This window comes from Heterodontus francisci, chromosome 18 (genome assembly GCF_036365525.1).
Source record: "Heterodontus francisci isolate sHetFra1 chromosome 18, sHetFra1.hap1, whole genome shotgun sequence".
NCBI lineage: Eukaryota > Metazoa > Chordata > Chondrichthyes > Heterodontiformes > Heterodontidae > Heterodontus > Heterodontus francisci.
In genome coordinates, this window is record NC_090388.1 from 75,546,610 (window position 1) to 75,560,364 (window position 13,755).

General features: G+C 42.8%; 2 protein-coding genes across 5 annotated transcripts in view; one reads left to right on the forward strand and one right to left on the reverse strand.

The window, feature by feature from the left end:
- ipo8 (importin 8) overlaps positions 1 to 13,755 on the reverse strand; it is a 236,565-nt gene that overhangs the window by 19,686 nt on the left and 203,124 nt on the right. For all 4 annotated transcript variants that reach the window (XM_068051011.1, XM_068051009.1, XM_068051008.1 and 1 more), the window contains 4 exons: positions 10,453 to 10,519; positions 9,527 to 9,652; positions 2,541 to 2,638; positions 1,037 to 1,132 (listed from right to left, as the gene is read on the reverse strand). In XM_068051011.1, coding sequence (XP_067907112.1) covers positions 1,037 to 1,132; positions 2,541 to 2,638; positions 9,527 to 9,652; positions 10,453 to 10,519 — 387 coding nt within the window. The remainder of the gene's footprint in view (positions 1 to 1,036; positions 1,133 to 2,540; positions 2,639 to 9,526; positions 9,653 to 10,452; positions 10,520 to 13,755) is intronic.
- On the forward strand, positions 2,583 to 8,998 carry LOC137379728 (uncharacterized). Its single transcript, XM_068051026.1, has 2 exons — positions 2,583 to 2,668; positions 8,399 to 8,998. The coding sequence occupies exons 1-2, from the start codon at positions 2,666 to 2,668 to the stop codon at positions 8,858 to 8,860; spliced, it is 465 nt and encodes a 154-aa protein (XP_067907127.1). The 5' UTR covers positions 2,583 to 2,665; the 3' UTR covers positions 8,861 to 8,998.

Genomic DNA, 13,755 nt, shown 5'->3' on the forward strand with positions numbered 1-13,755 from the left:
AGTGGTGAGACTTGTGCATTGGTGCAAACTATTTTCCAACTGATAGGCTGTCATAAAAGTTGCAGACCAATGCATCACAATTTATGGTACATCACAAAGTAAAGCTTGCAAGATTTGGGCCTACAAATTGAGGAACAAAAGTGAGGACTTTAGCCACAAAAAATGGCATGACCAGACCACAACTCTAAAATTCCATCTGCATAGCCTGGCGGAGTCATAAGTCTTCTAAACAGGCTTCTAACTATTCAAAGACAGAACAACGATTTTGCAGAACATAATGAGAAAAAGGATAATAGGGCAAGATATGTAGAACACAGAACGTCACAGTCAAAAGCCACAACTAGCTTGTTAACTCACAGCAAATTTAAAACCTGGACTTGAATCTGGTGGAGTTAACAAACAAATGGTGGTTTCAGAAAGCACTGGATCCCACATTTACAAGAGAAACATGCCCACTTACAAGAGGAAACAGGTTAAGCTTGATTCAAGCTAGCAGGCAGGAGCTATTGTGCTACCATCAATCTAAGCACATAATGCATGAGTCAGGACATTTATGAATACATTACGACAGCCAGATCCGACATTACAAAACTGAGGTCCTGAGATATTCCTCTGTGCAATTATGAATGCTGTGAGTGTGAGGAGAAGAGGATTAGTTTAGGTATGAGGATACAAATGAACTGCTAAAATTACAATAATTAAAAGAAAAACTAAAATGGTTCGTTGGTCATTCAGTTAGTGGGAGCTGGAGATTCTACAGCCACAAAATTCCACTGAACAAACTAATCCAACACTTCCTAGTGAACGGTCCATTCAGCGAGTTACACATAAATACGCTGACCTCATGCTGAACAAACCCGTGGATTTATTAATCATCTCCATAATTTATGGGAGGATCAATTAAAGCCAGAAATAGTTGATCAAGCCTCTGCAGTACAATGCTCCAGCTGGCCTCCTGCGACCTCCTGCCTTTGCTGTGGAAATCAAAGTTAGATATTTTATCCCAAGGTACATGCATGTGGATCTATCGCATTACCTGGTCAATGCCCTTCCCTTGACATTGAAGGATGATCACTTCAAGTAACTTTGCAGCGTGGCACTCTGCATCTTCTCCTGCATCCCCTGTCAGGACCTGAGAATACACACACAGTTACAGGTTTATTTATCCATTTATTTTATTTTTATTTGGAGATACAGCACTGAAACAGGCCCTTCGGCCCACCGAGTCTGTGCCAACCATCAACCACCCACTTATACTAATCCTACATTAATCCCATATTCCTACCACATCCCCACCTTCCCTCAATTCCCCTACCTATACTAGGGGCAATTTATAATGGCCAATTTACCTATGAATGCTGAATGAAGGACCAGAGATTCATTTGGTAACAGCTACATAAAAGGTCAAGTAAACACACTTAGTATTTTTATTTTAAACCTATTAAAAAATATAGACAAGGTGACTGCATAGACAGTAATGATACAAAGTGAAGGCTGAGACACCTTCTGTTAACTGGAGGTCACTTCTATAACCTTGAAATAACATCGTAGCACTTAGACTGAAAATTGCAACACTCTTTATTAATCTGCAACTGTTTTACAAGGTCACAATTAGCCAGTGACAGAAGCAACAGAGGAAACTGATGCTCACTGCATCAGCGATGAAGACGTTTTTATTACAAATTGGACATTTTTTAAGCAGCTTTTACCTAAGAGTAGGAGTGGGAGAAATAGAGAGAAAAATGGCAAAATAAAATCTTTCCCTAATGTAAATATGCATCATTTCCCAACATTGGCATTCCTCACGAGAACAAAATTCACCGGAACTCATTTAATTGCAGTTTTCTGTGCAAACACATCATTCTCCTGATAGCTAACTGGCAGCACCCTTGTCTCTGAGGCAGAGGTTGTGGGTTCAAGCCTCCCTCTAGAATTTAAGCACATAATCTATGCTGTTGGCTGTCCTCCCGTCCTCCACACTCTGTAAAATCCAGCTTGTCCAAAGCTTGGCTGCACATATCCTAGTTAAAATCCTCACCCTCACATTTGGATCCGTTCATGCCCAGCACCTTCCTGTTCCTGTAAAACCTGCCTACTACCCCATCCAACACTGCTGACCCAACCTGACCCAACCCCTCTAACTCTGGCCTCTTATGAATCCCTAATTCGAATTAGAAAGCAATGCACTGTTGGAGCTGCCGTTTTTCAGATGCAACATTTAGCTAAGGACCTCTGTTCTGGTGGATGTAAAAGTTCCCATGGCACTATTCAAAGAGCAGAGTTCTCCAAGTGGACGGACTAACATTTTTCCTTAATCAATACCACCAAAGCAGATTAAATGGTCATTCGTCTCATTGCTGTTCATATGACTTTGCTGTACACAAACGGTCTTTTGTCTATTCCTACATTACAATAGTGATTAGACTTCAAAAGTAATTTATTGGCAGTGAAATGCTTTTAGACGTCTTGAGAATGTGAAAGAGGCTATATAAATGCAAGGTCTATCTTTTTTTAGATAACATCTGACTTTAATAATTTACCTTTTTACACAAGTTGTAAATGATCTCTACATTTTTAGGATTGGATAGAAAAGCATCCGTGTCTACCGTCACATAATTGTGCAAAAGAGGCATCATATCTGAAAAACAAAAGGAAAAGGATTTCTATGGTATGCACATTTTACATAACAGCCATGTATGTATACACTCATTCTCCTTATAATGTACGATGACTGCGCTATGCGCTGTAGTTTTGCTGGTTGTCTTCAGTTCTCATCTGTGAAACAAGCGTGTTTCCTTTTTATGTGGACAGATTAGTTTATCTGACTACTTATAAAAAGGAGGCAATTTATTGAAATAACAGAAAATGCTGGAAATATTCAGAGGATCAGGTAGCATCTGTGGAGAAACAGAATTAGCATTTCAGGTCAGAACTTGAAAAAGATGTAGCAGGTTTTAAGCAAGTACAGAGGAACAAAAGGGTGGAAGGTAGGAAAGATTAAATAAAAATAGGATGATGGTGTAAGGCAAAAGGTGATATTGGGACAAATGAAGAAACTAAGGATGGGCCTAGAGGAGGTGTAAATGGAAAAAACAGAATCATCACCAACAGGTGCTGTAGAAAAAACGAGGGGCAAGTGGTTTTGATCTGAAATTGTTAAACTCAATGTTGAGACTGGAAGACTGTAAAGTAACTCATAGAAAGATGAGGTGCAATTCCTTAAGCTTACATTGAGCTTCACTGGAACAGTGTAGGAGACCAGAGACAGAAAGGTCAGAGTCAAGGTGAGGCGCAGACTTAAAATTACAGACAACCAGAGCGGTGAATACAGTATAGTCAATTGAAAGTACAAGTAAATCACTGTTTCACCTGGAAGTAGTGTTTGGGGTTCCGGATGATGGGAAGGGAGGAGGTAAAAGGGTGGGTGTTGCACATCCTGTATTTGCATGGGAACGTGCCATTGGAAGTGGAGCAGGTGTTGGGGATGATTGAAAAGTGGACCAAGATGTCATGAAGAGAATGGTCCCTTTGGAATGCTGAAAGGGGAGCGGAAGGGTAGATGTATTTGGCGTTGGCATCACACTGGAGATGGGGGAAATGATGGAGAATGAGCCGCTGAATGCGAAGGCTGGTAGGGTGGAAGCTGAGAACAAGGGGAACCTGTTTCTGGGAGGGAAGGGGCGAGGGCAGTACAGAAAATGGGATGGACACATTTGATGACCCTGTAAACTACGGTGGAGGGGAATCTTCGGTTGAGGAAAAAGGAAGGTGACACTGACATAACAGATGTGATGAAGACAGGGAAACTGGGAAAATGGATTTGAGTCCTTACAAGAAGCAAGTCAAGGTAGCTGTGGGAGTCAGTGCATTATATTAGATACTGGTTGACAGCCTAGCACTGGGAATGGAGACAGAGAAGTCAAGGAAGGGAAGGGAAGGGAAAGGTCAGAGATGGGCCAATTGAAGGTGACGTAAGTGTGCCAAATAAAGAAAAATTAATGAAATTTTCCAGTTCGGGACAAGAGCAAGTCATCAGTGCACCGGAAAAAGAGGTAAGGGATAGAACTCAAGTAGGACTGGAGCAAAGAATGTTCCACATATTCCACAAAAAGACAGGCGTGGCTAGGACCCATATGAGTTCCAATAGCAACACCTTTTAGGGAGTAAGTGAAGTCAAAGGAGAAATTGTTCAACGTAAGCATATGTTCAGCCAGGCAGAGGGGGGTGGTGGAGGATGGGAACAGGTTGAGCCTCAGTTCAAGGCAGAAGTGGAGGGCCCTCAGGCTGCCCTGGTGGGAGATGGTTTAGAGGGATTGGATATCCATGGTGAAAAGGAGATGGTTAGGGACAGGAATTTGGAAGCTGTTAAACTGACAGAGGGCCACCGAGGAGTTGCGGAATTTGTTTTTAATTCATTCATGGAATGTGGGTGTTGCTGGCATAGTCAGCATTTATCATCAATCCCTAATTGCCCTCAGGAAGGTGGTGGTGAGTCATCTTCTTGAACCACCACAGTCCATGTGGTGTTGGTACACCCACAGTGCTGTTAGGGAGGGAGTTCCACAATTTTGACCCAGTGATAGTGAAGAAGCAATGATAAAATTCCAAGTCAAGGTGGTGTGTGACTTGGAGATGGTGGTGTTCCCATGCATCTGCTGTCCTTTTCCTTCGAGGTGGTAGAGGTCGTGGCTTGGAAGGTACTGTCGAAGGAGCCTCGGGCAAGTTGCAGGAGTGCATATAGGTGGGAAGAAACCGGGCAAGGGGAGAAAATAAATTTATTGAACTTCACCAACGCTTCATGGCTATATTTCAACCTTGATTTTCAACCACTTGGAGATCCCAAGTTTCATTTTTGTGACAATCAAAGTCCACTCAAAGGGCTGGATTTTAAAGCCTCTCCGATGCCGGGAACAGTGTGGGGGGGGAAGGAAGATAGGAACGGAGGAGGCCCGCCACTAACCCTGGCGGGCCCTGTACCGATCTCGGCGGCCGCGGTGAGGCCTTGTGGCAGTCGCCCCGCCACTTGCTGACGGGTCCACAATTTCCATGTGTAAATTAACTTACATACCTGATTTAATGAAGGTCCTGTTGCCTCCTTAATTGCCGCACTGATCTTCATTTGGGTAGCCGGCAATGCCGCGCCTTCGAATCCCCGTTCAGGAAAACGAGGCGTGACTCCTGTGGGGAGGGGGAAGGAGGAGGAACTTTTTCAGCGCGGGAGGGGGCAAGTGGGGTCAAAGTCCTCAGATTGGTTGGGAAGGGGTAAAGGACAAAGAAGAACTTTGTGGGGGGGGGGGGAATGGTCATTGAATGATGGTAGGTATTCTGGGGGAGTGGGGGGGTGGTGGAGAGGGAGGCAGAAATGAAGTTTAATGCCATTGGTTGGGGGGGGGGGGGGAAATGAGGGCATGGGAAGACATTTTATTTCATTCTTAAAAATTTACATTACCTGGCCCTTTAAAAATTTAACATGACATTTGGGGCTCTAAGCCCTTTAAAAATGGTGCCAGACGCCGTTGCTGGCTCGCCTGTCCCCTCCACATCTTCGGGGGTTGGCCATCCGGACATGGTAATGAGCTACCGCGTTTGGAATCACGGCTGCTCCCCGATGTGGGCCCCGTCTGTGCGGGCTGCAAAGTTTCACGCCCCCTGCCTACTTCGTCAGCAAGCTTTTAAAATGCAGCCCAAAACGTCTCCTATTAGAAATCAGAAGCAGCAGTATATTCTAAGAATGTCTTCTTTTTAGAAAAGAGTCAACTGCCTTCTGAAAATTTGAATGGCCACTAATCAAGTAGTGGCTGAGTGCAATTTTCCTGTAGCTGATTTTGATAGCAATCTGATGGAAAACGGTCAGTCATGATGCACCTGTAATAACGTCCTTTCACACTTGTCAAATTGCGAAATTGCCGCTGAACTGGTATAGCTGATAAGAGGCTCAGTAATCCAGCTGAAGAGTACTATTGGTACGCAATGATTCCACAAAAATGGATAACGCGACTTTCCTGTAAAGCTCAGGTTTCCTGAAAAGGGAGACTCCAGTTCTGAAAGTTGTGTGCACTTTCAGTCTGAAAAGATGCTGTAGCCAGGGAGAGTTCCCTACTCAAATCACAGAGACTCAGCAGAAAAGGTGATGCACATATTCTAGATTTTAGTATCAAATCTACAACTCTGAATGTCACGAGTTTACTTTTAAATAGAGTCAACAAGGTGATTCCCCAGCCTGAGAACAGTAAGCTAAGAAGATTGATTTGTTGCCTTGGGTTTGTACTTCCCAGAAAGGTAGGAAGGTTTAAGAGAGGATTGGTTCACGTATTTAAGATTAAAGACAAACATCATGTAAAAAGATGGAATAAAAACAAAACATACTGAAGACACTCACATCAGGTAGCATTTGCGGAGAGAGAAACAGAGTTAAACATGGCAGGAAGATGACCTTTCATCAGAACACTTTGATTTCCAGCATCCAGAGTATTTTTTTGCTTTTGTAGTAATGTAAAAAGATGGAATGTTTGATATGATAGCGTTCGATAGAACAGGGGAGCACTGAGGAAGCAGCGGCTGAAGCTGCGGCAGGAAGGATTTTAGCTTGCCCAAAATGGGAAGGGGGTCGGGGCGGGGAGCATAAAAATTTCAGAAGTCTGAAAGCCGACCCCAACCTAAGAACAAAAGATCAGAAATAGGAGCAGGAAGACCATACAGCCCCGCGAGCCTGGTCTGCCATTCAATACAATTATGGCTTATCCTCGGCCTCAACTCCACTTTCCCGCTCGCTCACCATATCCCTTGATTTCCTGAGACACCAAATATCTGTCTATCTCAGAGCATCCGTAACCCTCTGGGGTAGAGAATTCCAAAGATTCACAACCCTTTGAGCGAAGAAATATCTCCTCATCTCAGTCCTAAAGGATCAACTGCTTATTCTGAGACTGTGTCCCCATGTTCTAGATTCCCTAGCCAGGGGAAACAACTATCAGTATCTACCCTATCAAGCGCCCTTCAGAATCTTGTATGTCTCAATGAGATCACCTCTCATTCTTCTAAACTCCAGAGAGTATAGACCCAATTTATTCAACCTCTCATCCTCTTATCCCAGGAACTAATATAATGAACGTGCGCTGTACTGCCTCCAATGCAAGTATACGCTTCCTCAAATGTGGAGACCAAAACTGCACACAATACTCCAGGTGCGGTCTCACAAAATCCCTGTACAATTGTCGCAAGACTTCCTTATTCTTGCACTCCAAGCCTCTTGTAATACAGGCCAATATGCCATTTGCCTTCCTAATCTTTTGCTGTACCTGCATGCTAACTTTCTGTGTTACCTGTACAAGTACACTCAAGTTGCTCTGAACATAGATATTTACAAGTTTCATGCCTTTTAAAAAATATTTTGCTTTTCTGTTCTTACTACCAAAGTGAATAACCTCACACTTCCCCACATTATATTCCATCTGCCACCTTTTTGCCCACTTACTTAGCCTATCTATATCTCTTTGTGTCCTCCTCACAGTTTACATTCCTACCTAGCTTTGTATCGTCAGCAAACTTAGATACATTACTCTCAGTCTCTTCGTTTAAGTCATTAATATATATTGAAAATAGCTGAGGCCCTAGCACTGATCCTTGTGGCACTGCACTTGTCACTTGACCCACCTCATTCCCTAGAAGAACCTGTCTCGAACAAGCTCACAGAGGTGGATGGATGGCTACCCAGCTCGAGGGTAACTCAGCTATTTAAATAGGTTAACGAGGCCGCGTGCTGTTAGATTTAATGGTCGGATCCAGTAAGTGCCTTTCCAGCACTGGCTTGTGGACCAGAAGGAGTAGGGAGGGCTGGGGTCAAGATCAAGGTCAGGTTAGCCACAATGGATTGAGTATGGGAGTGGTGTATTTGATTTACTGTAGTCTCCCCAACAGTTGTTAAACTTTCTTATGAGGAACAGAAACATGATGGGACCATATCTGGGCTTCGCTTCCCTTCTGGAGAACTGCCAGTAGAGAAATATGTAGTTGTCAAAATTCGGCTACAATCACGCATTTGAGATTAGGCTTAAATGCAAGGCAATGAGGAAGAAGAGCCAAAGGAAAACGTTAAATTGAAGGCAAACAGGAAATTGAGTGTCAGGTGCCAGAGACACAGATAGGCCTCTTGAAAGAAAAAAAAATGGTAGCAGAAGAGCATGGAATAGCTCTGACGGAAATGTACAGGAAAGATTAATAATTTTGGGTAAAGCTATACATTTCTAATCAAAATTTTTATGAATACAGCTGCATCTTTCAGTGGGTTAGAAGTAAAAATGGCAGCTGCAACTACTTTGAAAACATTAAATCAGATACGTAATTGGTTAAACTTGGAACCTATTAAAATGGGTTGTTTTCTGTGGGGCTTCTTTTTCAGCCAATCGGTATGGTCAAACGGTTGACAGAGAAAGAAGTACAATCTTCCCATTCAGCCAACTGGTGCGATTCTACCGTCCAGCCAACCGGCGCGATCCTACCATCCAGTGCGATCCTACCATCCAGCCAACCGGCGCGATCCTACCATCCAGCCAACCGGCGCGATTCTATCATCCAGCCAACCGGCGCGATTCTACCATTCAGCCAACCGGCGCGATCCTACCATTCAGCCAACCGGCACGATCCTACCATCCAGCCAACCGGCGCGATTCTACCATTCAGCCAACCGGCGCAATTCTACCATCCAGCCAACTGGCGCGATTCTACCATTCAGCCAACTGGCGCGATTCTACCATCCAGCCAACCGGCGCGATCCTACCATTCAGCCAACCGGCGCGATTCTACCATTCAGCCAACTGCCGCGATTCTACCGTTCAGCCAACCGGCACATCGTAATTATTAAAATACACCCAACGTTACTAATGGCATGTTACTGCTGAAATCATTAAATCCTGTTCTAGGATATCCTTCTCATAAATCAATTCCATTCAGTTGGGGGCACACTTTTCACTGACATCTACATAGCACAATATCGGATGGAGGGAGACAGAGAGTGTGGAGGGTGGGAGAGAGAGAGAGAGAGAGAGAGGGGGGAGGGAGGGAGAGAGAGAGAGAGGGGCAGAGAGAGAGAGAGAGAGAATGATTTGCTCAGAATAGGTCTTCCAACAAACCCTGTATGATCTTCAGTGTGGCCTAAACAAGCAACATTATTTTTCTGACATCCACTTTAGAGGGTGAGCAAGACTCTCTTAGAGCAGCACTAATAATGGATGGATAGTCTTGTTTACCTATTTACTTATGTCTGCTTTCTCATTCAAATAAGCACCCAAAGGAAAGCGTGTTGCACTATTACACAGGAGGATTTCAATCTGCTTAAAAAATACAGGTGAACCAAATGGATTTTGTTAAGTTTAGCAGCATCAGATTACTAGGTTTTGAAACCTCTCCTGTATGGATTCACTTTTGTTGGATGCTTTTATCAAATATAAATTATATATCTGAAGTCAAACCTTTTGTTGCAACATGCAACTTTTTGAAAAAGTACATCTAAAGTAATAACTGGGAGTACCTGTGAAATATTCAAAGCAGTCTTGCTGAAGGACTTCATACAGAACACCAAGAAGTTGCCACATATTAGGAGATATTACTTGACACGTTAAGCTGTATGCTAGGGACAGAACCTCTTCATAGAATTCTGCAGCATGAAGAAAGCAGGGATTATTGTTTAAGAAACCTCATAAAAAGGAGGAATTATTACATGTCACTTTAACTACTGATAAAAAAAACACAGCAAGATTACAGGCTATTTTATTATAGCAGTACAGTATGATGAAAGGAAATTTATAAGCAATCGAACAATCGCTCAATACTGAGGTGTTAGATAAGCATAAAATATTGAGCAATGACAAGAGATAATATTAAATAGCCAATAACATTTTCAGCTGTGACTTAGTGGTAGCACTCTTGTCTCACACTTGAGCTCATATTCTAGGCCGACAGTTCAGCACAGTACAGAGGGAGTGTTGCATCATCAGAGGTACCATCTTTCAGATAAGATGTTGAACTAAGGCCACATCTGCCCTCCCAGGTGGATGTAAGAAATCACACAGCACTATTTTGAAGAAGAGCAAGGCAGCACTCCAGGTATCTTAGCCAATATTTATCCCTCAATCAACGTCCACTAAAAACAGATTATCTGATCATTTATCTCATTGCAGTTGGTGGGACCTTGCTATGTAAAAATTAGCTGTTGTGTTTTCCTACATTATAACAGTGGCAATACTTCAATAAGTATTTCATTGGCTGTAAATTGCTTTGGACATCCTGAGGTTGTGAACGGTGCAATATAAATAGAATATCAAGGTTTTTTCTTAAATATTCTGTTAGATGTTCGTGCACTGACAATTATAAAATGCTAACATTTGTACAACTTTATCAGGGCCTTACTGTGCTTTCAATAGTCAAGGTTCAAACAACACAGAATTTTGACTGTACCTATTACGTGTTTCTGAAGTACTAGTCCAATGACCTGCAAACAGATGCCCTCGAGCTGCAGTGTAATCTACAGGATGGGGTGGAAATGGAGGAGAAAAAAGATGCGTACTGTTACTCCGGGATGAACAGGTAGCAATCCAGATCACAGAATAGTTATAGCTCAGGAGGCCATTTGGCTTTCCAAATGAGCAATTCACCTAATACCATCCCCACCTTCTCCCCATAACTCTGCACAATATTCCTTTTTAGATAACAGTCTAATTCCTTTTTGAATACCTCAATTGAACCTGCCTCCAACACACGCTCAGGATGTGCATTCCAGATCCTAACCACTTGCTGTGTGAAGAAGTTTTTCCTCATGTCGCTTTTGCTACTTTTGCCCATCATTTTAAATCTGTGGCCTCTCGTTCCCGATCCTTTCCCTATCCACTCTGTCCAGACCCCTCATGATTTTGAATACCTCTATCAAATCTCCTCTCAGCCTTCTCTACTCCAAGGAAAACAGTCACAACTTCTCCAATCTGTCTTCATACCTGAAGTTCCTCATCCCTGGAACCATTCTTGTGAATCATTTCTGTACCCTCTCCAATGCCTTCACATCTTCACTAAAGTGTGACACCCAGAACTGTATCCAATACTCCAGCTGAGGCCGAACTAGTGTCTTGTATAAGTTTAACATAACTTCCTTGCTCTTGTACTCTATGCTCCTATTAATAAAGCCCAGGATACTGTATGCACATCGACTCCCAGAGCCCTCTGCTCTTGCAACCCCTTTGTTATATTGTCTCTCCATGTTCTCCCTACCAAAATGAATAACCTCACATTTCTCCGCATTGAACTTCATCTGCCACTTGTCCGTCCATTCCACCAACTTGTCTATGTCCTTTTGAAGTTCTATACTATCCTCCTCACAGTTCACAATTGCTCCAAGTTTCGTATCAACTGCAAACTTTGAAATTGTGCCCTGTATACCAAGGTCTAGGTCATTAATACATATCTGGAACAGCAAGGATCCCAACAATGAACCCTGGGGAACTCCACTACAAATCTTCCTCCAGCTTGAAGAACATCCATTAACCACTACTGAGTTCTGTCATTCGGCCAATTTTGTATCCACGTTGCTACTGTCCCTTTTATTCCATGAGCTGTAATTGTGCTCAAAGGTCTGTTGTGCGGCACTGTATAAAATGCCTTTTGGAAGTCCTTGTACACCACATCAACAGCATTGCCCTCATCTACTGTCTCTTGTTAACTCTTCAAAAAACTCCAACAAGTTAGTTAAACACGATTTTCCCTTAACAAATCCATTCTGGTTTTCCTTAATTAACCTGAATTTGTCCAAGTGACAATTAATTTGGTTCCAAATTATTGTTTCTAGAAGTTTCTCCACCACATAAGTTAAACTGTAGTTGCTGGGCTTATCTTTCCATCCTTTTTTGAACACGGGTGTAACATTTGCGATTCTCCAGACTTCTGGCAGCACCCCAAGTCGCAGGAAGACTGGAAAATTACAGTCAGTGCCTCTGCAATTTCCCCTCTCACTTCCCTCAGTGTCCTTGGATGCATCTTATCTGGCCCTGGGACTTTATCAACTTTAAGTATAGACAGCCGATCTAATACCTCCTCCTTATCAATTTTAAATCCTTCTAGTGTATTAATTACCTGCTCTTTCATTGTGGCCTGGGTAGGATTTTCTCTCTTGGTAAAGGCAGATGCAAAGTATCTATTTAATACCTCAGCTATTCCCCCTGCCTCCATGCATAAATCGCCCTTTTGGTCCCTAATCGGCCCTACTTCACCTTTTACCACCCTTTTACTATTTATATGCCTATAGAAGACTTTGGGATTCCCTTTCATGTTAGCTGCCAGTCTTTTCAATACTGCCTATTTGCTTCTCTTATTTGCCTTTTCACTTCCCCTCTGAACCTTGTATATTCAGCCTGGTTCGCCATTGTATTATCTACTTGACATCTGGCATAAGCACACTTTTTTTCTCTTCATCTCTCTCTCCCTTTTGTCATCCAGGGAGCTCTGGATTTATTTGCCCTACCTTTCCCTTTCAAGGGAATATACCTTGACTGTGCCTGAACTATCGCTTCTTTGAAGGCAGCCCAATGTTCAGCTACTGTTTTTCCTTCCAACCTTTGATTCCAATTTATTCAGCCTAGATCCATTCTTACCCCATTAAAGTTGGCTTTCCCCTCGTTAATTATTCTTACTCTAAATTGTTCTTTGTCCTTTTCATAACCAACCTAAACCTTATGATACAATGATCATTGTCTCCTAATGTTCTCCTACTGATATTTGATCCACTTCGTCCACCTCATTCCCAAGAACCAGGTCCAGCAGCACCTCCCCTCTTGTTGGACTGGAAACATTCTCCGTAGAATATTTTCCTGAACACCCTCTCTGCCCTTTACAATACTACTAGACCATTCTATTTTTGGATAATTAAAGTCCCCCATTATAACTACTCTATAATTCTTGTATCTCTTTGTAATTTCCTTGCAAATGTGTTCCTCTTCATTCTTTCCATTAGTTGGTGGCCTAAAAACTATAAGAGTAATGTAATTGCACCTTTTCTGTTCCTTAGCTTTAGCCAAATAGATTCTGTCCTTGACCCCCTCAGGGATGTCCTTTCTCTCCATCACTGTAATGCTCTCCTTATTCAATAACGTCACTCCTCCCCCTATTTTTCCTTTTCTATCTTTCCTGAACTCCTGGTATCCAGGAATATTTAAGACCCAGTCCTGCCCTTCTTTGAACCAGGTCTCTGTTATAGCTACATCATATTTCCACATGCTAATATGCACCTGTAACTCACCAATCTTATTAACAACACTCCATGCATTCATATACATGCACATTAACCCTGATTTAGACTTTATTACCTTCTCCCTTACTCTGCCCCACCTAATAACTTACTATTCCCTACTCCAGTGTTATCTACCTCTCCCAATATTCTGTGCACATTGGTATTCGTCTGTGATATTACTTCCTGGTTCCCATACCCCTGCCAAGTTAGTTTAAATCCTCCCCAATAGCACAAGAAAATCACCCCACAAGGAAATCTGCCCCAGCTCTGTTCAGCTGCAACCCATCCGGCCTGTACAGGTCCCACCTTCTCCAGAACTGGTCCCAGTGTCCCAGAATCTAAAGCCCTCTCTCCTGCACCATCTTTCCAGCCACGCACTCATCTGCACTACCATCCTATTTTTATACACACTTGCGCATGGTACTGGGAGTAAGCCAGAGATGACTACTTTTGAGGTCCTGCTCGTTAATTTCTTACTTAGCTCACTA